General features: G+C 40.1%; 1 protein-coding gene across 2 annotated transcripts in view; it reads left to right on the top strand.

Annotated features, from left to right (window-relative positions):
• Positions 1-27,433, top strand: part of RASGRP3 (RAS guanyl releasing protein 3) — a 103,971-nt gene that overhangs the window by 64,081 nt on the left and 12,457 nt on the right. The window contains exons 4-13 of one of the 2 annotated variants that reach the window (XM_059943613.1): positions 177-279; positions 2,112-2,174; positions 2,722-2,853; positions 4,285-4,432; positions 5,890-6,063; positions 6,448-6,564; positions 8,545-8,820; positions 15,831-15,908; positions 19,313-19,429; positions 25,800-25,915. In XM_059943613.1, coding sequence (XP_059799596.1) covers positions 177-279; positions 2,112-2,174; positions 2,722-2,853; positions 4,285-4,432; positions 5,890-6,063; positions 6,448-6,564; positions 8,545-8,820; positions 15,831-15,908; positions 19,313-19,429; positions 25,800-25,915 — 1,324 coding nt within the window. Of the gene's footprint in view, positions 1-176; positions 280-2,089; positions 2,175-2,721; positions 2,854-4,284; positions 4,433-5,889; positions 6,064-6,447; positions 6,565-8,544; positions 8,821-15,830; positions 15,909-19,312; positions 19,430-25,799; positions 25,916-27,433 lie in introns of those variants that run through there. The other variant, XM_059943611.1, reaches the window with a different exon arrangement.

Genomic DNA, 27,433 nt, shown 5'->3' with positions numbered 1-27,433 from the left:
AGGGTGAGACCTACCCACTTAATTTGCAAGGAAATACCAGCAGAAGTAGGAGGAAAATGATAATTGGGTCTACAAGAAAATTTTGACACTGATGTTTCTCTACTGATATTAGAAATAGAGAAAAGTAGTATGTACTGTTGTCTCCTCACCTCTCATTTTATTTTATTTTTTAACAGATGACAATGGAGAACTGAATAATAGTTATTTGCCAAGAATAGTTCTACTTATGCACCGATGGTATTTATCTTCCACTGAGTTGGCAGAAAAACTTCTCTGCATATATCTTTTCAACTACTGTGTAATTTTTACAATCATAAATCAAGTTCTGTATTTAGATAGAGTGTCTAACCACAGCCAGTAAATTAAGATGAATAAACAGTCTTCAGTCAGTTATCCAGCTCTTTTGTGAATATATATAGATGTCTAGACAAAACATCTGGATGAATGACCAAATAGTTAACTATCCATCTGGATGTTTTGGCTCTGCTTGGAAATAATCACTAGACATAAAATGAAACAGGAGTTGTAGACTGAATGTTTCTAACTTGTCTTAAATATTTCTGCTGTTAGTGTAATGAAAGAATATTTAACACTGATTCAAGAGCTAATTTACTCCTTTTAGGAACGCAGAATGGTGGACATAGAGGATACAGTTTAGACATATGGAGATGCCAGCCAAAATAATATGATCTGGCTCAGGCATAAACACCACCTAAATTTTCACATCTTCCCTTGCTGGCAAGACACAAGGAATATTCTAGCAGGTTTATTACAATTTGTTAATTGATATTAATCTTAAATTTTCTTCTGATATAAAAGCAAAAAAAACCATCCATAGTTAGAAACCCCATTCTATAATAAGGGCTTTTAGCAGTCCACCACTTTTGTACACAGTACAGTCCTAAAAGGTAGTTAAAAGCCAAATGGCTGAAAATGGCTACAAAACAGTCACACATTTATACGGAGGTTTTATTCCCTGAGATCTAATGTTTATTATATAACCACTAATGTTGGTTCCTACAGTCTTTGCCTGCTGCAAGCCCAAGGGTCCTGCAGATGAGTGAGAAGCCTTGCAGAACAAGGGGAGCCTCAGAGGGAGAGGGTCCATTGAGTACTATTAGGGCCAGTGTGGCTTCCATCTGCTTACTTCAAGCTTCCTCCACTTTCTACTTCTTTCTTCCAACATGCCCCCAACCTTGGGTCAGAAGGGGATGTTAGAGAAGATAAGGGGACATTCACCCTGAACAGAGGTCCCTGGAAGTGAGCAAGATGCGAGTACCCAGTGGTCCAAGGATTCCACAGGTCCCACTATTGAAGGGCAGTACATAGAGAAGGATGGAGGGAACTGACTCAGTCTGGTCCATCCCTCCTCAGGATCCAAACACTGTCCAAAAATGTGCCCACAAACAACACTCTCACCATTAGTATGTCTGCTGCTATATGAAGCACAAATAGAAAGGGATATTTAGGCACAGTAAAGTTTAATAGCTGAAAGTACAGATTGTATGAAAGTTGAAACTGCCTATGAATTAACATTTCTTTAGATTTTCCTCCCTTTGGATTCCTTGCTCACTGCATATCCATGGTGCCTGGCATATAGCAGGAGCTCAATATATGTTAGTTAAAAAGAGTATGACTAAATAGACTTGAAACTAAATCACAACACAACATGTGTATTAATATACCCAAAAATGACATTTTCAAATACTAAAGAAATTATAATACTTATATAAGGCATTAATCCTATGTATAAAATCTTTTTGGCTAAAATGGTGCTTTTATATACTATTGATTTTAAATCATCTATAGTTGGTAGTATATTTGTAATTACAGTTGACAGTCATCACTTGGTAAGTGCTCAGGAAGGTAAAACTAATTTTATAAATGGCTTCTCTTCCAGACCAAAAAAATACATCCCAGAGCAATAATACATTGTGTCAATTATTTAGCGCCGATGTCATCAGAGCACACTTTTCTCTCCATTTGAACGTTCACATAACCCTAATATTCCTAGTATGGCCCTCTTATTAGGAATTCATCTAAATTGATCAAACAGCTGCAGGTCTGTGCAAAGGAAACAACGTGCAAGGATTTTTCTTTAACTAGTGTACGTATCGAAATGCCAGTGGAGAAAGCTGTGATGAATTTCGATTAAAGATCTGTTACTTCATGAGGTAAATATTAACGAATTTAATTGTCTTGTAGTTTCTAGTTCTGCAATTGTTGACAGTTTCCTTTTCACCATACAACAGACCTAGTCTGACAATAGAATCGACTCAAGTCCCCCTTTTATTGATTTTATTAAAACTGGCCCTTCTCTGTTCCTGGGAGTAGAATTCATCGTTCTTTTGGACTGTAAATCAAGCAGTGGTCAATGTGATTAGGGAATGAAAGCAGCTCTTAGAAAGAGTACATTCATTATTTTCTACTCCCTCACCATACACATTCCCACCTACTTGCCATGAATTGGGATAAGGGTTTCTTCTCAGCAGTGGTTCTGAAGAGAGAGAAAGAAAGGCTCAGGGTGGGAGTGGTGGATTTGAGTCCTTGATTAAATGAGGGAAGAGGGAGACTCAATGTGATGGATGAGGGATGGGAGATTGCTAATTTGGCGTGTGGTCTTGATGCATTGTTAAATGTAATCTGTAAAATGATACCATGGTTTCCATAGAGGTCTAGCTTGAAATCTTCCAGTTGTCAAAAATACTTGATGCCTTTCAGGTACTGGATTCTGAAGTTTCCCGCAGAGTTTAATTTGGACCTTGGTTTGATCCGTATGACTGAGGAATTCCGGGAAGTAGTTAGTCAACTAGGATATGAGAAACACGTCAGCCTCATCGACATATCCAGCATGTAAGAGTGGCACAAGCTTCTTTTAAACATGATGAGTCCACTGTTTGAGGGAGGGAGTAGTGATGACCCCACTTGACCTCCATCCATACTATTTCAGAATCAAGGTGTGCTTCTCTAAGGAAAGCTTTGATGCAATGAGCACAGTCCCATCGGACATAGTTTCTCTCTCCAAGCTTCAATTTCTGTATTTGTAAAATGGGGGTTGTCCTTTCTCATGAGGTATTATGAGCATCCAATGAATACCTGAGATAATATGTGAATGCATTTGGCACATAATAGATGCTCGGTGCTTGGTTACTGAATCTAGTCTCCTATACCCTTGCCACTCATAGTGTGGTCTGTGGATCAACAGCATTGGCATCACCTGGGAGCTCAACAGAAATGCAGAATCTCATGCCCCACCCTAAACCTGCTGAACTGGAAACTGCATTTTAATAAGATTCCCAGCTGATTCATATGCTCATTCAAGTTTGAGATGCTCTGAGGTCAGCCTGAGGCTGTATAAATGTTGACCATAGTTGTGCCATGAACGGGTTAGCTCAGTGATTAGGAACTTGGTGCTAATTAGGCTAGCATTTTATATTGACTAGCTAACTTTGTAGACAAAACTATTTTAGGCCTGTGAGTATGGTTATCCATATTGCAAATATGTGCTCTTGTGTCCTAGGCATTCATACTCTAGTCTCTTTTCTTAGAATACTTCTTCAAGAGTGATCAATGGTGAGTGATCCAGGAGTTATTAGGGATGTTGTTAAAAATAAGGATTATTCATCCTGACTCCTCTACTTACTAGCTGTGTGATCTTGGGTAAAATTTTAATCTCTCTGTGCCTATATTTTCTCATCTATAAAATGGGAGTAATAGTAGTATTACCTGGTAGAGTTGTTGTGAAGATTTAATGAGTTAATACTTGTGATTATAGTGGTGCCTGGGACATCTAAGAGTTTGATAAATGTTTATACTAAAAAATACAGATTATTCAGATTATTCATTCCTAGTAAGTCAGAATCTCTGGTAGTGAGGTCTAGGTCTCTGTCTTTATAACAAGCTTTTCAAATAATCCATATGTTGCTGAAGTGAGAGAACCAGCTTTTGATGGTTTCCATCACCACCTATATATTGATAACTCCAAAATTTAAATACCTAGCCCTAACCTCTCCCTCATGATCCAAACCTTACTGGTCACAGGAAAGACCAAGTAAGGGATTCTGGATGAATCAGTGCAAACCCACCCTGTATGGAAAAACAACTCGAAGTTTGTATTCTATTGGCAATGGGTCAGTGGTTTTCTCTTCAAATACGAAGGACTGGGCGTGTATTTTGCACAAGCCCCTGGAAGCAGGCCAAGAGTTACACAGTCAGTAGGTTAATAACTTCCATTGAGTGAAATGAGCTTTCAGCACATTGACCAGACTCACTCTTCTTTTATAGTCCTTCCTATGACTGGATGAGAAGAGTCACACAGAGGAAAAAAGTATCCAAGAAGGGAAAAGCCTGTCTGCTCTTTGACCATCTGGAGCCCATTGAATTGGCTGAGCACCTCACTTTTCTGGAGCATAAATCTTTTAGAAGGATCTCAGTAAGAAACTGGACATTTATTCTTCCAAGGATAACAACCACCATGCCAACTTTACCAAGAGCTGCATTTTCATACTCTGAAGGGTTGGCAGCCTCTGTCACTGTGCTCCACTGGAAAAGTGCCCTTAACTCACAGGAACAATCCCTTTTAACCAAAGATAAATATTATCCTGTCTTTACTTTATGGCTCAGGAGCTATATTTCTGTTGCTATTTTCAATGTCTCCTTTCATAGGATTAAAGCATGATTTTCTAAATATTCAGTGGAGATTTAACCATTCAAAGTTTATTTAGCTCCGTTGACTTCTCCCAAGTGAACATGTTTAGCTGGGCCCTTCACTTTGGGAGAAGAAATATTTATTTAGGTTGGGATATGTATAAACGCCTGATTATGGATATAGGTTGAAAACAGGAATTGTAAGCTTTGAGGAGAATCTCAACATCAGGTTGTTTCTTTCTCAGGGATGGATATCCTGGATTAAATTTTTCTTTCCTACTCTGTCTTGATAGAGTTCCTCCTCTGCATCCCTTTTCTTCCTCCTGACGGTGATCTCTTCCTAGCCACCTACTCACTATCCATTTGTTATGATATTTCCACAATGGTTTACAAACAGCCTTTGTCTTTGTCTAACCAAGCTCTGGGGAAGTCACTCCTTCTTTTCCAAGATGGCTAAGAATGTATTACGCTATTGCTTGCAAAGAAGAACATGAGGTTAGAAGTATGGATTTCTGAAAGACTGATTCTTTTCACTAAGTAACCCTACTTGGAGAGGACCTTTTGATTCCCCACAGGCAGGCCATGAGAGGGAATCCCCTGCTCTGTTTATATGGTAGGAGGCTCATATGTATCTGATGACACCCATGCTGACTTCCTGAAAATGTGTCAGTTTTGCCAAACAGCAGCCTTACTCAATTTCTATTTTTTCTCTTTTCTTCTTGAAAACACATTGCAAACTTATTCTGACTTGAAATTATGATATTTATATTCATTTCCTCTTCTTTAATGTATGCCGTTGTATCTCGAACTTGCCTGACCATTGGAATCACCAGTAGTGGGTGAAAAATGGAGATTCTTAGGTTATTCCTCTGGAACAGTGATCCTTTAGGTCTGACATGTTCCCCAAAACCAGTATTTTAGCAAATGCCCCAGGTGGATCTTATGACCCAGCAAATTTTGGACTCACTGGAATATGACTTTGAGGCTTGTCCCTTCCTCCTCCCATCAACACTGTGGTGTGTAATAAGTGTGCATCTGGGTGTGGAAGAGTGAAATGCAGCAAAATAACGTGTTAAAGATACAGATATATTCAAACTTGTAAGATGCCGTTAAAAATGTGAAATGAAAGAAATCGTTATGCTGTTGTGAAACATTATCTCACCTCTTCCATGCAACATTCTAATTTATAATTTTTTCAAAGACTCCATTATAATTCAGAGTCTCTGAATCTTCCTTTGCTAGTTCACTGATTACCAAAGTTATGTCATCCATGGCTGCCTGGAGAATAACCCAACCTTGGAGAGATCTATTGCTTTATTTAATGGAATCTCTAAGTGGGTCCAGTTGATGGTTCTTAGCAAACCAACCCCTCAGCAAAGGGCAGAAGTCATCACAAAGTTTATCAATGTTGCCAAGGTATGTATGTCTGTTAATTAGACTGGGATTCTCAAAGGATTCTAGATATTCATTCACTCTATTGAGAAAAGTCATTGAAAAAATTGGGGGTTCACAATATAAAAGCCAATTAAACTACCCATAAATGTCTAATGAGCAAATATACTTCTCTCATGCAAGAAGATTGCTTTTAATTGGCCATATTTGGAAGCATTTAATGTAGCTATTTTTCTGTGTAATGATTGATATATTTTTCTAGTGGATTTCATTTGTTCTTCATTTTGAATTGATACTATTTGCCCTACATCCTTGTTGTTAAATTGTACGACTTCATCTGTACCTCAAAAAGGTCAGAATAATTCAAAAATTGTTACAAAGTATTGAAGTTAACCTTTTTTATTGCAGAAGCTCCTTCAGCTCAAAAATTTTAACACCCTGATGGCAGTGGTAGGAGGCCTTAGTCATAGTTCCATTTCCCGGCTCAAAGAGACCCATTCTCATCTTTCTTCAGAAGTTACAAAGGTACAGTGGATCAGATCATAACCCAAGTAAAAAATTCGTTTGTAGATTGTTTGGGGGTAGGATGATCCTAACAAATGTCACTCAGAAGGGGAAAGTTTTCTTCTTAGACAATAGGAGGTTACAGCCATACCACCTGGAAAAACAGATTAGAGGTGGCAGCAAGTGTCCTAATAGGAATGCTTTGAACACCATTAACATACTGTAGTTGTAAATATTCAAAAAATATGTGTTTGGTGCTTACTATGTGATAGGCATTGTGAAATACATGGGGGTTACAAGGCAAATATGACAGAAATCATTCCTACCATCCCGTCCTCAAATGAAGTCATTGAACACCTGCACTCTTCATAGCACTGTGTTCAACACGGTGCAAGACACAAAGGAAAGGGGGACAGAAAGAAATCTTTTGTATAGAAAGCCCTCAGATTTATAGCTCAGTTTTTCAGGGATAAAAAAAAAATTTTAAGCAATGATTGTTTCCCAAACTGAACTTTTTCTGCCATATTTATTTCCAGACCACAATAATATTTTTCCTTATTGAGCAAAAAAGAACATTTCATCCTTATGAAAAGATTTCCTTGTAAGCGTGTACTTTGCTATATCAGTAAGGACACTTTCAGCTGTAAGTTAAAAAAAAAAATCTTGGAATTGCTTAAACAATAAGGAAATGGATCGTCTCACATACCTGAAAGTCCAGAGGCAGGGCCAAGTCCAGGCATGGTGTGATCAGAGCTCTGGCTCAGTTGCTCTGTAGTCCTCTGAGTATGAGGTTTTTGTTTTAGTTTTTGTTTTTCATCGGATTGGTTGCCCTCCTGACTGGGCTGTCTGCAGCAACGGGAAAATTATGCTTTCTTGTTTATGAAAGTTGGAGATAGGGAAAACCTCTCTTCAGCTCTGCACCCATGGAATAAAAGACCTTCTTTTTTAGACAGATTGGACCATCTCAAATCACATGCCCACCCCTGGGCCAATAACAGTATCCAGAGGAATACAGTGTACTGATTGGCTTAACTCTGTGTTCCTGAACCAATCGCAAACCAGAGGAATGGAATTATGAAGATGGTAGATCAGAACCCATCCTTGGATCTGGGCACGGAAACAGCTTCATCCGAGTCACATGGGAAAGAGTAGACTGATCAAAAGTAGACACATGGGTCTATTAGGAAGGTATGGCTGCCGTTAGGCAACCAACAATAGCTTGTGCATATAAACAGGAGAATATAAGCCACAGAAGCACTGCTGAGTGACCTCAAACATTGCACCCTTTCCAAGTATAATGGGGCTCATTATGTGTTTCATTTTCCTTTAGATTAGTACTGAATTTCCAGTAAAGAGCAAAACATATTTTAAATGTTGTAAAGAATAAGAATTCAGTGGAGGCTCATAGACGCTTGGAACCACCAGTATGTCTTCCAAAATTATTTATTTGAACTCCTCTTTCTTACAGAAAAGAAAACTGAGGTCCCTAAAAGTGAAGCGACTTGCTTAAGGTCACCCTCCTAGTTAGTGGCAGAGTCCAAAACCACAGCTATCTCACACATCAGTATGACTGTTCCTACCCCATACTGGCCCCTTCAAGTTATATCTTGAATGCAACTTTCTTGGAACAACTAGGAAATTTTAATATACTACATACTTCAATACAATACATGCTTGTATTTGTGGATTGTAATATTTCCATGAATTACAAAATACTTATATATACATGATGCTATTTAACATCTCAACACCCCTAGTAGGTAGGCAGAGGTGTGGGCTATTTCTCTTTTGCCGCAGAATGGAACAGGCTGTCCAACTCATAGCCAAGCCTAGTACGTTTTTCTAACTTTCTTCTCCCTGGTTAATATTTCCCTGCATCAACTTTGGTGCAATTGATACTTCTTTCAGTAGGCAAGGAATTTCCTAGCCACACACTGTTGGGCCTGAGGGTGGGCAGAAGGGAAGGCTGTTTGAAAATATTACTTTTCCATCTGTTCCCAGAACTGGAATGAAATGACGGAGCTGGTCTCCTCCAACGGCAATTACTGTAATTACCGCAAGGCCTTTGCCGACTGTGATGGCTTCAAAATCCCAATCCTTGGCGTCCACTTGAAAGACTTGATAGCAGTCCATGTCATTTTCCCAGACTGGATGGAGGAGAACAAAGTGAACATTGTGAAAATGCACCAGCTCTCCGTTACCTTGAGTGAACTGGTCTCCCTACAGAATGCCTCTCACCACTTGGAACCCAACCTGGATTTGATCAACTTGCTCACGGTGAGTCCAACGGACTGGAGTTTGTGCTAATAACTCTCCTGCACCTCACTTCCCAGGGTATGCAGGAAGATCCATGCCAGCAATTCACAATGGGGGTGGGGGAGGGGTTGAATTCAGGGTCAGTAGATGGGAAGAAATCTCAAAGGATGAAGGGAGGGAAACTCACACCTGTAACCCGAGCAACTTGAGACACCAATCTCCGAGCAAAGAAAGTTCCCTTTGCTTTGAGGGTCCCAGTCTCTGCCGCCACGGCTCTGGTTTCTGCAGTTCTTAGAGAGGCCCTCCAGCCCCGTCCTCAGCGCCTCATGATCATGCATCACACTCATCTAATTCATCACCTCCTTCTATATGCCCTCAACTCATCGGCTTCTCTTGATCCTCACTGCACTGCTGTAGTTGAAGCCTGGAGTAATGCGGGGACCTCCTCTGAGATCTCCCTCCCCGTAACCCCCACCAACCTCCCCAAACCACCAGATGCAGGTCCCAGTCTGCCATTGGAGCCCTTCACGACTTGTTTTCTGACTATCAGTCTCTCCTCGTTTGTCATCACCCGATCCCGCATCACACTTGCCTTTGAGGAATGTGGGACTTATACCTTCCACCACAAATTGCTGCCTTCTACTTTCTGGCTTTGCATTTTCTTGGAAAATTCCTTCCTTACCCACCCCCCAGCCCCACCATGACTAGCTTAAATTCAAAAGCCTCTATCTTTCTGGAGCATTCTCTGTTTCCTTCCAAAGCAGTAAGGCATCTGTCACATGTGTTGCCCTTGTACTTTGTACTTTCTTATCTATAGGAGGTATCACTTGACATTAGATTTTTTTTCTGTTTACCTGCCTTATACATCGCACGTCCCCAGCACCTCTCATAGCATTGCATAACATCTTAACAGAAAAACCTGAAAGAACTTTTTGGCCCACCCAATACCTGGCATATTTAGGAGCTCAGCAGATGAACTGGGTGCTGTATTTAGGAGTGGGTTGGAAGAAATTCACCTACTGCTCGTACTTTTTGGCTTTGGCAGCACACACCATTAGCTGGTCTCTAGGTCCTAGCACTTTTAGACACACAGGTGTGTAGTAGAGAACATTTCCCATTGGCTGCTTCTTTGTCAGGGGGAAAGAGGCATAAGCAAATTCTCTCACCCTTGCTTAAATAAGTGGAGGAGCAACTTCCTTGTTTGGGTTTATGACACTGTAGCATCTGAAACTTGGCTGCAACACCAAATTGACTTCTTTCCTCCAGTGGCCATGGGGAATGAAAACAAGAACCCCTCTGGGGCTCCGAAGGGCTAAATCCTCTAGGACTGCTGCATTGGGATAAGAGTGCAGTTCCTAGACCTTCTCACAAACTGTTCCTAGAACACAGAATTGTTTACCAAAGAAGAGAACCCCTAGGTGTAGGCAATAATGGCAGCTGCGTTCTTAGTATAAAGCAGAAGTGGCCAACACACAGAAACACAAATCTCTTGGGGCTGAGTTTGTGTAACAAATAGTAAACACACAGACATTCTCTATTAGGGTGGGGGAACCTCACAATAATCCAGGCAGCTGCCTTTATTAACCATTTGCCATGTAAATCTGTTTCCATGAATAAGTGACCAGAGTTGTAAGCCCCAATCAGACTGTAACCCCACAGCCACAGGTGATGTCTGCAGACCAGTCTCGGGGGGTAGCCTAGGCTCCAAGTGTCTGTGCTCAGGCTCCCTCCACGAGCTGGGGGAGAACTTCACGAGCAGCTGCCTATGTTGGGCAATTCCTCATCCGGATAAAAGATAATGATGGAGTAGGGGAAAGAAATTTGAATTGTAAATGCAGCAGGCAACATTAGGACAGATATTTGAGAAATACTACAGGATTTTGAATGAAATTGTGGGGCTGCAGGTGGAAAATCTGAACTCCAGAAGTAAAAGCTAAGAAATAATTCCTTTTTGCTGGAAAGGAAAGAAAAAAGAATGACTCAATCTCTCAGTCTCTCTGTGTATCTCTCTCTGTCTCTCTCTCTCTCTCAGGAATTGAAGGAAAATTTAGAGGCCACCAAGCACCATATTTAGTCACAGCAGTGTTGTATAGTATAGTGTAATATAGTGGCAAGAATCTCAGATGGGAGACATAGCTTTTGGCCCTGCCTCTGCAGTTACGTAGCTTTGTCTCCTTGCTAACTAGTCTTGACTTTGGATTTTTCCTAAAGGGTTTTGTGCTCATTTGTAAGATCTCATCCAGCTCTTAAACTTCTGTGGTGCTAGATGTAAGGAATGGTGGAGCCTTGGGACTAAGGAACCAAGTGTCAACCTGATTCTGTGGTTCCAGCCCAGTGGTTCATCAGGATAGCACAGTTCCGCAGATGAGCACGATTGTCAAGCCAGTTTCTATTTAAAGCCAAAAGCCTTCCTCTCTCCCCACAACCAAGGAGAAAGTTCAGTGCATTCATTCTTCCTGGCCATAGGCAGATTAATCTCCTCAGAATGAGGATGGAGGAGACTCCCAGGAGGTGTTCACTGGAGCCCAGTGAGCATTTCATGAACCACATACATGTTGGGATTAGAACCATACATTGACTGCAGCTGCCCAAATGCATGTGAGGTCATTCTTAAGCACAGCATTGAATGGGTGATTCTTTTTGCTCCAAGACTCTAGGTCAAGTTTCTGCCTGAAGTGACTGCTTCTAAACATGGTCCCAGGTGAGGAAGCTGATATATGATTGAGAGCCCTGGAAGAAAGAAAATGAGAACTCTTAGATTAATGAACAATTACTAAATGCCTGCTCTGTGCGGTAGGCTGTATAGCAATGCTTGAACTTTCTGTAATAGTTGATTACAGTTTTCACAGCACTTTTCACATACATTTCCTCAGTAGACTCTCACACACACCATGTGATGTAACCTGGGCAGGTCTGAGGGTGTAACATCACCCCTGCCCCTTCCTATTTTAGAAATGAAGAAGCTGCAATTCATAACGGACAAAAGGCTTGCAAATAGCCAACTTCTGAATCCCAGTTTGCGTCTCTCTCTCTCTCTCTCTCTCTCTCTCTCTCTCTCTCTGATGGACATTTACTCTGTAATGTGGGAATATTCCTGACATTTACTTTATTTTGCATCTGTGAAAATTAAATAATCTCTCTCCCTCTTCATGGGTGTGTAAAGAAAGAGTTAATTACAAAATAAAATCTATGCGAGCAGGGACTATGTTTGCCATTTTTATCATTGTAATCTTAGCCCCCTGAACAGTACTGGGCACATGAAGGAAAGAGGACCACACCACCAAACTGTTGAGATTTGGATTGTTCCCCTTTTTAGGGAAGATCTGGAGAAGACATTATCCATTGTGATCCCAATTCATGTAACCAGGAGCTTTTAAACTGATGCTTCTTGTTTCATGGTATACGAAATAGTCTGAATTTTTTCATAGTATTTTTAGATCTATCAGTTACATTTACCATTCTGAGTATATGCAAATTACTGGAAAGCCCCTGTATTTTTACAATCGAAGAAGAAGAAGAAGAAAGAAGAAAGAAGAAGAGGAGGAGGAGAGGGAGGAGGAGGAGGAAGAGGAAGAATTGCAAAAGTGGTGAATGGAGATAGTTTGATGACCAAGTGTGTGTTATTTTACAATTCTCCAGTCAAGACAATGTCGGTCCTAAGGTGCAGACTAAATCCACAGCCATCTTTGCTGATAGGCTTGGATGTAAAAGTAACAACCTGAAACAGTGACTCAGAACATTTTTTAGAAACAAACAAGCTTAAAATATGTTAGACACAAATAAATATTTTTGAAACCCCATTGACAAGCTGCCTGTATTATTTAAAATGTGCATAGGAAGTAGAACAGATCACTTTGTGCAGGGCTGTAAGGCCCAGAGGAGATCCGAGAAAGCAAGTAGGATCGCGGCTGGGAAAACAGAGAGATGGCTAGAGTAACCCAGAAGGCAGCTCTGCACTCATGGATGAGCACAGTAGCATTTGGCTGCTGCACCGATTGGGAGCCAAACCCTGCAGTTCCCATCTGTGTGGCCCCCTAAACAAATCCCATTGGACACCATTAGCTCATTTAATCTTCACAACAATCCTGGGAGGGAGCTATTATTGATGATTCCCATTTTACAGATCAAGAGACAGACTCAAGAAGGTTAATGACTTGCCTAGGTTCATACGACCACTAATAAATGGAGAGCAAACACTGGGAGAAGACAAAAATATTTCCATCATAGAGTCAGATATCTGTCCATCTGACATATGAAAATACTCAGGGATGTTCTGTGTCTTTTGAAAGAGCATCTCCCCTATTTAGTGTGTGGCTTATTTGGGTTTCTGGTTGGATGTTCTTGCACTGCTGGCATCTCCTTTCCAGCAGATGCCAGTGCTGTCATCAGAGGAAGAGCCAGGAGGACAGGAACCTACTCAGCAAAGCCCGGATTAACTCCTGACAACAAGGAAGTCAAAAGGAAGAAGTCAGTCAGTTTTCTGTCTATGTAGCATTCACAATGCAAGGTAGCAAACTAGGACTGGGATTATAGAGGTGGAATTACAAATGCACTGTCTCCTTTCATGAAGCTTAGAGACCAGTAGAGTCTTCTGTTGTGGAATTTACAAAACAGTGGGCAACTGCCCATGGCAGATGTGTTTTATTTGGCCCACATGGAATCATAAAAAAAAATTTTGTTATTAGTTGCCAGTGCTTAAAAATGAGGATATTTCATATAAAACTCTAGATTTCTGACTTCTCTTGACAAACGAGATGTGGCAATTGTCATCAAACTGACAACAATTTGCCTTAGATGAGTAGTGGCTATCTCCCATTCATCGGTGATCACACCTTCCCCTATTGCTTCCCTAACCCAGAGATCCAGTGTCAAATTCCACTTATCAGCACAAATTTTTCTTGTTGTTGAGCCAAGAGGAGAGATCCCCAAGTTAATCATATCTGCAAAACTCTTTTACCAAATACATTGTTATACCAATGTCTCTCTCACAATACCCCTTTCATGCATCTCCCTTCACTCTTTTATATGGTGGGCTGGTTCCTCAAAGCATTTGTTTGTGACATGGGGACAGTTCCTCTCCTGCAAAGAGGCAGGGCCCCTGGAGGTAGAAGTGACTGCTGTTCAGAGGAAGGTGGATACAGTGTGCATTCTTTGTGAGCAGGATTTTCATGATCTGAAATGATACTGGGGCAATTTTATAGTAAAGTCAATTTTATTATGCTTAAAAAAACCTTTAGATGACAAAGTCTAGATAATGCAATACATGACCAGATATATGAAATCCTTAATTTAACTGCTGTATTTAGTAGCTAGAATAGTGACTACAATGGTCCCCGCCACATATTAGGTGACCAATAAATATTTGTTGAATGAATGATGCAAAAATGACAGTTTATAATGCCAGTTTCTTTTTTAAAAAAATGAGATAGAACAGAAAGATAAATCCTTGAAAGACATCCTGTGCCTCTGAGTTTTTTCTTGCTCCTAAGCACCAGGTACTGAGCTGGAGACAAGGGATCCTTGATGTTACAGGCTAGGACCAGGGACAGGTGTATAAAATAAGACTTGGAAATGGAATAAAGCCTTTCACATTAAGCCTTTATCTTTAGACAAAATATGTTAAAGGAAAATTTTCATGCTTAAATGGTCAGAGAAAGGACAGGGCACCTGGTTCTCTTCCCTGCTGATAAAATGGTATGATTCATCAGGTTCTTAACATTGAAGGGCACATGTGGGAATTATCCAGGCTTATTTTAAGTCTTATGACTTCTGTTTTAGGTAAATGGGACCATGCATTTTAAGGTTTTGCAGATTTTGTCCACGCAGTTCAACCTTTGTTTACATCCTTATCCTTGCCTACCCTGATCTTTCTCTCTGTCTTTATTTCTCCAAGTCCTCCCAGTTAGGTCCCAGTTCACAAGTTCCTCTGTGAATCCATCCTGATCATTTCTGTCCTCAGTGGCCCCCACACATAATAATAAAAGTAGTTGTAACAGCTATAATAATAAGAATAACATCAACAACACCAGACTACATTTCCTGAGATTTCACTGTGTACTAGGTCCTGTGTGAAGTACTTTACATGCATTATTTCATTTGATCCTGATAAAAATCCAATTAGATAGGGACTTTTGTGATCATTTCCATTTTACAGAAGTGGAAACTGAGTATCAGAGAGGAAATAACTGGCTCAAGGCCACAGAGCTAACCAGTGGCAGGCTCAGAATTTGAACTCAAACCCACTGGTCTCCAAAACCTCTCCCTCATGCTTTACACGCTGCCTGCCTGAAAAATTCCTATAGCACTTAGAGCGGGGCAACTTCCTTCACATTTAGCATGTGTTGCCTTTTGTTGATGTGAATATGTCTTTTTGTGTTCAGGTCCTATTTAGTCAAATAAAGTGTCTGGCCCTTGAGGGCAGGAAGGATTTTATACCATTTTATATCACCAGAACTTAGCACAGTGCCCTGAAATAATAGAAACCTATTAATTGCTCCTTTATTTCTGCAGTTCTTTAGTCAAACCTCCAAGACACCATTTATTCCATTTCCAAGTCTTATTTTATACACCTGTCCCTGGTCCTAGCCTGTAACATCAAGGATCCCTTATCTCCAGCTCAGTGCTTGGTGCTTAGGAGCTACTCAATAATTATCGAGAAAAATTGAGTCAATGGTTCCTGTTGATGCTGATGACCACACTAGGTTTAACTTTTTTCTTTTCAAAATTTCATTTTCCGGGACTTCCCTGGCGGTCCGGTAGTTAAGACTCCGCACTTCCAATGCAGGGGGCGTGGGTTTGATCCCTGGCTGGGGAACTAAGATCCCACATCCTGCGTGGCCAAAAAATAAAATATTAAAACTTCTTTGAAAAAAAATTTCATTTTCCACCTATGCATGCTATCTTTTTAATGTTCTACATTCACTCAAGTTACTAGACATTGAGCTTAAGCATTCAGTTTGGAAAAATTTCAGTAATGTAAATAAGTAAATAAATGATTCACATTCTTATTTATCCCTTCTAATTTGTTGTAGCTTTCTCTGGACCTCTATCACACAGAAGATGATATTTACAAACTATCACTGGTGCTGGAGCCTAGAAATTCTAAATCGGTGAGTATTGTTTTCTCTCTCAGGTTCAGTGACAAACACCATTATTTTTTATTTACAATAATTGGCCATTACAGTAGTGCTTTGTGATCTAAAGATTGAAGAATTAAAAAATCTATATTCTTCCCATTTTACCAATGGAACAGCTTAGCCCTGACAGATAATTATTTCTTCACATTAGAAGCTAACAAAGAAGAACATCATTTCCAGTTACTCTGTTTTATTGTTGATCTTCCATGTTCCCTCTGAGAACCTGCCCTGCCCCCCAAAAAGAAGAAACAATAATTTGAATGACCATTCTAGGCTTTTTTTTTTAAAAACTGATTTTACATAAAATTAGATTTAATAAATTTTAAATACCCTAATCATAATTCACAAATTTCTCTACTAATGATTCATCCAGCTCAGAATTTCAGTATCACATTGGATAGAGTCTCACTTAATTGATAGCTGACTCTTAGTAAAGAAACATTATATAATGAGTTGAAGAAACTGCATTACTGAATGTACACTGCTCATTACTCTTAGCAAGTGGACGGTAGCTCAGATATGCTTTGCACTAGTAAAAAAAAAATATCTGGGTGAATATGAACTTTACAATGAGGATGAGGTTTGCATGTTGAAAAAGAAATTTCTGTCTGCTTCTTATATCCTGAGATCCGTTTTCTTATGAAGGTCTCATTCGTTACCTCTGTACCAGTTGAGTTCTGTGGCACGTTGCCAGCAACACTAGGGCCTAAGTCTGTCCATCTATTAATACCTACTACCATTCTGAACCATCGAACTGAAAGAGGCAGAATGACTGTGAACGCTGTTCACAGTGAAGGCCAGGTGGGAGAGTATGAACTTGAGTCTGAGTCAGTTGACCTGGTAACATCTGTTCTTAAAATAATGTCTGTGGTGGTTCCATCACCATGTTCCCCTCCCTGCCAGCCCCAAGAAGCCCATCTCCTGCGGACACTGCAGAAGGCAGCCATGTGGGAAGATACAGCACAGGCAAAGGGAGGGGTTAGGACCAGACTCTTCAAAGTTAGCGTGATGAAGAGAGAGCTAGAAAGAAAAGTAGTGTTACTGAAAAAAAAGGAACTCGTAAGCTCCTCCCTCATTCCATAGCTTTGGTGTGATGAAGCTGTCCTGTACGTGCACACACAGCATTGCCGCCTCCTGGCACCTTCCTTTACCTATAACTAGGCACCTTAACTGCCACCTGTTGGTTGTTGGATGCCTGGCAGGTCATAATATCTATGTTATCTCATTAACTCTGTTAAGGAAACAGAGTCTGGTGAGCATAGGTGTCTTACACAGACCACAGAGCCAGTCAGTAGGAGAGTTTGGATTGGTCTCAGGACTGTCTGCCTTCACTGTCTGTGCTTTTTCTACAGCGTGATGCTGCCCATTATTTTCCCACCACCCCTTGTTCAGAAACAGGGTAAGAATGACCATTTTAGCACACATGCCTGATTTGCGCCTTTTAGATTTACTTTAGTTTATTTTCAGGATCAAGTTTTACCAATTTTACGAGACATTTCCATCCAGCATAAAAAATCTTTTTATCTCTTGTAAAAGCAGAAGCTTTCAAAGCCCCTTCCAAGTGCTAATATCCCATGAATCTATGAAAACACATTTACCAATCCCTTTCTGTCTCTTCTCTAAGTGGAATGTCACCTTATTTTGTATTTAGTGTTCGACGCATACTGGTAACTAAGAACAATTTCCCGTCAGGATTATATTACTGAGAGCCTGTAGCTTTAATGTGTTTACAGTTAGCACTGGCCAACCTCACCTACTTAGTCCCAGAGCTTCTCAACCTTATTCTGTTCATGGCACCCTTAGTGCCTCATAATTTTTCGTGTTTTAATTCATGTCTCAGTTTTTTCATGCTACCTCTAGGTCAAAAGAAATACCTAACAATTCCACTTATAGAATAGTTAGGTCCAAGCAACTAAATATGTATAAACATTGATGTTCTAATGGCTTAGTACCTGCTTGAAAAAATAATACACACACATTGAAAAAAATAACATTTTTATTTCATTCTTAAATAACCACAATTACTAATGGATATGTGTGCCTGTCGGGCCCGGTACAATTTCTTAAATCTTGGAATCAGATTGGATACTGTCACCCTTATTGCTTGTCCCACATTGATTTTTTTGCTTCACAAAGACATGATATCATTGATAGAAATGTGGCATGAGCTGATGGGTGAATTGTGAACTACTTCAAGCTGGTAGTTCGTGTGCTGTTGACAAATATTGAGTATTGCTGTATTTCCCTCGGAAGTTTGAAATATCTTTTGGTAACCCGCTGAGTTCATCGCAGTGCTCCAGAGGAGGGGTGTGCCTTGCTGTATAGTTTGGGAACCAAGGGTTTAATCCTTTATTATATCAACAAGATGAAAGGCTTTACTGAAAGAGCCGAGATGTGTGAGCACGTGTGTGTGTGTGTGTGTGAGAGAGAGAGAGAAACTGTGTGTGGGAGTGACCATATTCAGATGGCAGATAATTTTTTGTCCTGTTTGTAGCTCACAGCAGCACCCACCTCACAACATTGGTAGAGGCTTAAATCCATATAGTTACGCCTCAACTCCTCTTGCAAAAATGGTTATCCCCAACTCGGTATCAAATTTAAAAACAACCTGCTAATACAGGTTTGTATGCATGCACCAGCAAAAATATTTCATCGTATGAGATCCCTAGGGAGAGGATACGAAGTGCACAGCACTCTTGGCTCCCGATAGGATTGTGTTTCACACTTGTGTTGTGTAAACAAGTTATACATTATTGCCACCATCTTCTCCACATTATTAAGTGAAAATGTCTTGCAAGAACGTGGAAGAACTGTGGAGAAAACAAGTTCACCAAAGCGGGGCTCGAGAGAGCTAATAATTAGCCAAACCGTCAAGAACTGATTAAGCATATTAAGAGAGATGCTGGTAAGATGACATAAACTTGGCTGTGCACTGCTGCCCACTTACTGCACACACCTAATTTATCACTAGCACTGACTATTAAAGAAGTAGATAACTGGTGTTTTATATGCTTTGTACTATAAAGGCAAAAAACTGTATGGATTGTTATAGAGATGTTTAAGGGTGTTTTAGGAGTATCTGGGGAACTTGGATAGGATTTTTGGATGAGCTGAGAGAGCAATATATTTTTCCACCTAAAATAATACAATCTAGGCTGCTGTTAAACAAAATATGTATTTAGTTCCAGATTAGATTCTACTGACAAAATATTCCATTAACAAAATTTTCATTGATGTTTTCAAAATATTTAAGTACTACATAAACAGAAGTTTTTACTGATATTAATATGCAAAACTTATATGGCTTTCTCAGTGTCCCTGGTCCAAACTGCTCGAGGCCCCAGATAAAGTTGAAAAATGTGTGTGTTTTCTGTCAGCAGCCTACCTCCCCTACAACGCCCACCAAGCCCGTGGTGCCCCTGGAGTGGGCCTCAGGCGTGATGCCAAAGCCAGATCCTACAGTCATCAACAAGCACATAAGGAAATTAGTTGAGGTAAGTGGTTGAGGGACAGTTAAAAGTGAGCAGTTAAAAGGAAGCCCCTTTCTCTTTCCAGAATATTCTCTGGTTGCCCAGGAATCAGATGGAGTTCATGAAAACAGCCCTCTGGCAAGTAAGAGCAATTCAGCAGACACTTAGCTCTACCGGACACTGGCTTCTGGGGAAGAACCTCCCAGGAAGGCCCCCTTTCCCCTTCCTGTCTGTCAGTTCTCACTTGCCCAAATACTCTCAGCTACTTAGAACCCCTCACTTCCCCAGGCATTTGACACTCTGTCATTGCCCCTGCAACCCAAGGGACTGTTTGAGGATTAGAATCTACTCATTAAAACCCATATGGGGGGCTTCCCTGGTGGTGCAGTGGTTAAGAATCCCCCTGCCAATGCAGGGGACACGGGTTTGAGCCCTGGTCCAGGAAGATCCCACGTGCCGCTGAGTAACTAAGCCCATGCGCCACAACTACTGAGCCTGCGCTCTAGAGCCCACAAGCCACAACTACTGAGCCTGCGTGCCACAACTACTGAAGCCCACATGCCATAACTACTGAGGCCCACGCACCTAGAGTCCATGCTCCACAACAAGAGAAGCCACCCAATGAGAAGCCCGTGCACCGCAACAAAGAGTAGCCCCCGCTCACTGCAACTAGAGAAAGCCCCCAGGCAGCAATGAAGAAACAGCGGAGCCAAGAATAAGTAAATAAATAAATACGTTTAGAAAAAAAAAAAAAAAATCCCACATGGGTCATAATAAAATGCTGGATAAATTGGTTACCTGAGGGTAGGAAAAAATACTGTAAGTTGAGTGTTTCTCCAGCTGTATATATTTGGGGGTCTGTGACACCGCAGCGCAACAGCATTTAGGTCAGAAACATCACTTAATGAAGGGCAAGATTGTGTCAGAGTTTTCCATATTAAAAACAAAAAAAAGAGTAGATGCACCAATGTGGGAAAGATGGAAATATCTCAGGCACTAGAAACTGTGATTATTGATTAAACATCTCCCTTCATGGATTGGTACATCCTCAGATGCAATAGGAACAAGTCTTTGGGATATTATGTGCTCTTTGCTGGGAAAGGATGTTTACAGAAAAAGAATGTTCTATATCTTGGATCATCCATGGAACTATGAGGTGCTGAAAGAAAAGTTGCATGGGGCATGGGAGTCAGGAAGGGGAGATTAGAAAGGGTGAGGGAAGGGGATGAGAAAGCCATAAGGTCCAATGGAGACCATGTGATGATGTGGTAGTGACAGACCCAACTTGGAGCCAGGGAAGGTGGGCAAAGGATCTGGGTGCATGGAGTTGCAGCTCAGGAAGGTCTAGAATCAGGAAATGAAAGAAGTATTTTCTCTCCTACTCTCTCCTCTGCTTTTCTCTGAATGCTCACTCCGTTCTCTGCAGACAGACTTTCCTTGCTCCACAAGAGGAGCCTCTTTCTCCCCCACCCCTTTGTACCTTATCTATTTTCTCCAATTCCAGTTTCATGCGGGAAGGTTGGCCCAGTTTGGTTAGATTGAGTACTATTGATTTAATTGAATAAACAGCTGGGTTTCATTTGAATTTCCATAATGAATTTTATTCCATAAAAAATCTTGTACTCTCAGTATAAATATGGGTATTAAACTATAAATTGTAAGCACTCCATAATAGTTCATTTTTAAGCAATTTTGATTATGGATAAGCATTGATAGTGAGACTTGCAAAAAAATTCAGTTATCTATGGATAAACTTGCAATGGGTGCTAAACAATCATATTTTTAATTAAGTAATTTGTTCATTTATACTTTGCCTACTTCCCAAAATACTCCTGAAGCAGTTGTGCCCTAAGGCAATACAGATGATATATAATAGAAACCACAGGGGAATTGCCAACAAACACATGAAAGAATGCTCAACATCACTAATCATTAGAGAAATGCAAATCAAAACTACAATGAGGGGCTTCCCTGGTGGCGCAGTGGTTGAGAATCTGCCTGCTAATGCGGGGGACGCGGGTTCGAGCCCTGGTCTGGGAGGATCCCACATGCCACGGAGCGGCTGGGCCCGTGAGCCACAACTACTGAGCCTGCGTGTCTGGAGCCTGTGCCCCGCAACGGGAGGGGCCGCGATAGTGAAAGGCCCGCGCACCGCGATGAAGAGCGGTCCCCGCACCGCGATGAAGAGTGGCCCCCGCTTGCCGCAACTAGAGAAAGCCCTCGCACGAACTGAAGACCCAACACAGCCAAAAATAAATAAATAAATAAAGTAGCTATAAAAAAAAAAAAAAAAAAAAAAAAACTACAATGAGGTATCACCTCACACCGGTCAGAATGGCCATCATCAAAATATCTACAAACAGTAAATGCTGGAGAGGGTGTGGAGAAAAGGGAACCCTCTTGCACTGTTGGTGGGAATGTAAATTGATACAGCCACTATGGAGAACAGTATGGAGGTTCCTTAAAAAGCTAAAAATAGGGGCTTCCCTGGTGGTGCAGTGGTTGAGAGTCTGCCTGCCAATGCAGGGGACACGGGTTCGAGCCCGGGTCTGGGAGGATCCCACATGCCGCGGAGCAACTAGGCCTGTAAGCCACAACTACTGAGCCTGCGCGTCTGGAGCCTGTGCTCCGCAACAAGAGAGGCCGCGATAGTGAGAGGCCCGCGCACTGTGATGAAGAGTGGCCCCCGCTTGCCGCAATTAGAGAGAGCCCTTGCACAGAAACGAAGACCCATCACAGCCAAAAATAAATAAATAAATAATTTTTTTAAAAAAAGCTAAAAATAGAACTACCATACGACCCAGCAATCCCACTACTGGGCATATACCCTGAGAAAACCATAATTCAAAAAGAGTCATGTACCACAATGTTCGTTGCAGCTCTATTTACAAAAGCCAGGACATGGAAGCAACCTAAGTGTCCATCGACAGATGAATGGATAAAGAAGATGTGGCACATATATGCAATAGAATATTACTTAGCCATAAAAGGAAACGAAATTGAGTTATTTGTAGTGAGGTGGATGGACCTGGAGTCTGTCATACGGAGTGAAGTAAGTCAGAAAGATAAAAACAAATACCGTATGCTAACACATATATATGGAATCTAAAAAAAAAAACGGTTCTGAAGAACCTAGGGGCAGGACAGGAATAAAGACGCAGACATAGAGAATGGACTTGAGGACACGGGGAGGGGGAAGGGTAAGCTGGGACGAAGTGAGAGAGTGGCATGGACTTATATACTACCAAGTGTAAAATAGATAGCTAGTGGGAAGCAGCCGCATAGCACAGGGAGATCAGCTCGGTGCTTTGTGACCACCTAGAGGGTTGGGATAGGGAGGGTGGGAGGGAGACGCAAGAGGGAGGAGATTTGGGGATATATGTGTACGTATAGCTGATTCACTTTGTTATAAAGCAGAAGCTAACACACCGTTGTAAAGTAATTATACTCCAATAAAGATGTTAAAAAAAAGAAATCACAGGGGAAAGAAAGATTGCTTCATTATAACTGGACTCTAAGTCAAATGTTTGCATACATGTATTTGCAGGCAGAACTTACAAACTTTTTGAAAATCCAATTTAGTAGAGGGCAGTGGAAAAATTTAGCAGAGGGCAATGGAAAAAATTTTTATTTTTCTCTGATTATAAAGAAAGCCAGGGCGGTCCACTGGTTAGGACTCAGCACTTTCACTGACATGGCCCCAGGTTCAATCCCTGGTTGGGGAATTAAGATCCCGCAAGCCATGTGGTGTGGCAAAAAAATAAAAAATTGAAAAATTAAAAAGCTGAATATTAAAACATTTCATAAAACAGAAAATAGTAAGTTTTACTTTCAGTACTTGATGTTTCTTCTGTCTAGGGTTAATCACTGATAATTTGTAGATCATCTTGTACGAGTTTATTCTCCCCCCACACACACACACACGCATATATACATGTATATCTTTGAGCAAGCTTGTTCAGTTATTTCCTTAGAACAATTCCTAGAAGTGGAATTGCTGTGTCAGAGTAAGCACTGATTGTCCTCCAGAAAGATTGTGGCTATTTGCTTTACCAACTTGATAAGAGAGTGCCTATTTTCTCATAACCCTAGGAAATTATCAATTGTTTTAATGCTTTCCAATTTGAGAGGTAAAAAAAAAGTTTCGTTAGTATTTCTATAATTACTAGCAGAATTGAATGTCTTTCCACGAATGTATTGTCCATCTGTATTTTTACTTTGGTGATCGTCTGTTTTCCTGTTGTGTCTTTCCACTCATATGTGTTGCAAATGATTTTCTCTGTCGTTTATATTTAAATTTGTTAATTGAGCTTTTTTGATTCAGATATTTTGCATTTTATTGTAATGAAATACTTTTGTTTATGACCTCTGACTTGGATGTCATCCTAAGAAAGGTCTTTCCTACTCAAAGATAATAAAATATGAAAAATATTTTTATCTATTTATCTTTGGTTTTTTATAACTTTATTTTTACATTAAAATATTTAAGGCATCTGGAATTTAGTTTGGGGGCAATTTATTTTATAAAATTATCAGCCATTTAACTCAACAGCAATTATTAGATAACCCATAATTTCCCTGCGGATTTGAATAGATACTTTTTGATATTCTGAATTCTTACATACATGTGGATCTGTTTCTGGACTGTACTCTCTGCAGTAAGTTACAATACCATGTTGTTTTGACTAATGTAGCTTTGATTTCTGATAGGGCACGTTGCCCCTCATTACCTGTCATTGTTTTAGTTGAAATATAATTGACCTTCTAAGTGTTCTAGGTGCACAACATAGTGATTCAATATTTCTACACATTACAAAATGATCACCACAATAAGTCTAGTTACCATCTGTCACCATACAATGATATTAAAATATTACTGACTATATTCCCCATGCTGTACTTTCCATCCCATGACTCATTTATTTTATAACTGGAAGTTTGCATCTCTTAATTTCCCTCACCTATTCATTCATCCTCCCACTCCTCTCACCTCTGGCAACCACATGTTTGTTCTCTGTGTCTATGAGTCTGTTTCTGGTTTTTTTTTGTTTGTTCATTTGTTTTTTAGATCCCGCATGCAAGTGAAATCCTATGATATTTGTCTTTCTCCGCCTGACTTATTTCACTTAGCATAATACCCTAAGGTCTATCTATGTTGTCAAAAAATGGCAAGATTTCATTCTTTTTTATGGCTGAGTCATATTCCATTTTATTTATATACCACATCTTCTTTATCTATTCATCTATTGATGAACACTTAGGTTACTTCCATATCTTGGCTATTGTAAATAATGCTGGAATGAACACAGGGATGTATATATCTTTCAAATCAGTGTTTTTGTTTTCTTTGGAAAAAATACCCAGAAGTGGAATTGCTGGATTGTATGATAGCTCTGTTTTTAATTTTTTTAGGAACTTCTATACTGTTTTCCATAGTAGCAGTACCAATTTGTAATCCCAACAACAGTACGTGAGGGTTCCCTTTTCTCCACACCCTCACCAACACTTGTTATTTGTTGTCTTTTTGATCATAGCCATTCTGACAGGTGTGAGGTGGTATCTCTGTGTGGTTTTGATTTGCATTTCCCTGAGATGAGTGATAAGTGATGTTGAACATCTTTTCATGTGTCTGTTGGCCATCTGTAAGTCTTCTTTGGAAAAATGTTTATTCAGGTCCTCTACCTATTTTTTAATTGGGTTGTTTGTTTTTTTGATATTGAGTTGTATGAGTTCTTTGTATATTTTGAATATTATCCCCTTATCAGAGATATCATTTGCAAGTATCTTCTCCTATTCAGTAGGTGGCCTTTTCATTTTGCTGATAGTTTCCTTCCCTGTGCAAAAGCTTTTTAGTTTGATACAGTCCCAGTTGTTTGTTTTTCCTTTTGTTTCCCTTGCCTGAGATCATTACTCCTCATCTTAAACAATTTTAGGCTATTCTCAACATGTTCAGTTCTATAGGAACTTTAGAATCAATTTGTTCATTTCAAACAAATTCCCACTGGGATTTTGACTGCAATTGCATTAAATGTGTACTTTAATTTTTGAGATAATTTAACATTTTAAAGTTTCATTTTCTATTGTCATGGTATTGGCATTTGTGAATTCACCACGCCTTACTCCTACTCAACCCTGAGGTCTCAGTTTAGACCTTGCTTTCTCCAGGAAACATTTTAAAATCTCCCTTCCCCCTCTCCCCCAGCACTCTGTCTTTATCCTCAGCGTTGCACTTATCTCATTATACCATAAAGGCACCTCAATTTTGTTATCTCCCACTAGATTCCAAGCTCCTTGATAGAAAGAATAATATGCGAGTTATCGTTGCTTTCCCAATAACAATTCAGAGGCTGATTCATAAATAGTCATTCAATAAATATTTGCCTTTCCTTTGCAGTCTGTGTTTAGAAACTATGACCATGACCAGGACGGGTACATCTCCCAAGAGGACTTTGAAAGTATAGCTGCCAATTTTCCCTTCTTGGATTCCTTTTGTGTGCTGGACAAAGATCAGTAAGTTTAATTTTGTTATATTGTGATGCAACTGTCCCGAAGCAGAAAATTACTATGAAAGGAGAGCAGGGAAACCTTTAATTTACGTCTTGGCAGAGTTGATCCTAGTGTATTGATGAAAGGTGTCTAAGGTGTCTTTTCACTGATTTTTTTCTTGGTGTCCACAAACATGACTGGCTGGATGGAATCACAGGGCAGACCACATCATCAGTGTTAATTAAGTACAAGTGCTCACTTGCAAATTAGCCCAGCTCTCCGTTTCCGATATTACTGCTGCAACTTAGCTAGTTCATCAACCCCAAAACCTCCATCAAAAAAGAATAGAGGGCTTCCCTGGTGGCGCAGTGGTTGAGAATCTGCCTGCCAATGCAGGGAACACGGGTTCGGGCCCTGGTCTGGGAAGATCCCACATGCCGCGGAGCAACGAGGCCCGTGAGCCACAACTACTGAGCCTGCGCGTCTGGAGCCTGTGCTCCGCAACAAGAGAGGCCGCGACAGTGAGAGGCCCGCGCACCGCAATGAAGAGTGGCCCCCGCTCGCCAAAACTAGAGAAAGCCCTCGCAAAGAAACAAAGACCCAACACAGCCAAAAATTAATTAATTAAAAAAGAATAGAGACTAAATATAGTTAAATCTAGCATGGTGGAGTCCTCAGCATCAGTGCACCCGGGGGCAATATTAAAAGTCATCAAGTAAGTAAGACCTTTTTTTAGATTACTTACGATCTTCAGGAGAGCAGGTGATGGCTGCAGATAGCCAAGAAGTGTTTATGCTTTGTTTTTTTCCTTTGCTAGTTCAAAGGTTGTCTTGAGAAACAAAGGAAAAATATATTTCTCTTTAGCTTCAAATGATTCATGAGAGATTAAATAACTTCAGAGGCTAAAACCTGGATCATTAAAAAAAATAATGATTTAAAAAACAAATTTGCCAAGAAACCCTGGCATTAATAATTTTATCACTTCATTTTTAATTATGTGAGATTAGTTCCTAGTTAAAAAATCATCTGTAATGAAATGCTGGATTTTGTATTGGTTAAATGTCCAAGTTATATCACATTAAAATTCTCTAATATTTTTGTTGATGTGAGAATCAAACGAAAATTAAAGCCTTGGTACTTTATCATAAATGTCTTAAAACCTTAATCCATCTTCATTGTATAACAGAGAATACTTTTAAAATAAACTTAAGTTATTAGAAACATACACTTCCTTTATAAAATAAAATTTAAGTTACCCACTAACTACCCACTTCTTCCCTCAGTTTGTTTCTGTCAGTGACATGTTCGTAGAACATGAACTTAAAATCACTTCCCAGTCTTCATTTTGTTTCTCTGCCGGTTCTTGTTTGGAACAGAGACTGTCCCAGCAGATATATTTTTTTTCCTAAAAAAACTTTTTTCCCCTAAAAATGAAGGTTTAAAGTATTCATAGTTTACATGATTTCTTTTGTCAGACAGGCTTAGATATGTTGATTTTGAGAGGAGAGTGGACCATCCAGGAGAAGATTCTAACAAGTTGTC

Source organism: Balaenoptera ricei, chromosome 13 (genome assembly GCF_028023285.1).
Source record: "Balaenoptera ricei isolate mBalRic1 chromosome 13, mBalRic1.hap2, whole genome shotgun sequence".
Taxonomy (NCBI): domain Eukaryota; kingdom Metazoa; phylum Chordata; class Mammalia; order Artiodactyla; family Balaenopteridae; genus Balaenoptera; species Balaenoptera ricei.
The sequence above is the reverse complement of the archived record's forward strand: the minus strand, read 5'-3'. Positions and strand labels throughout refer to the sequence as shown.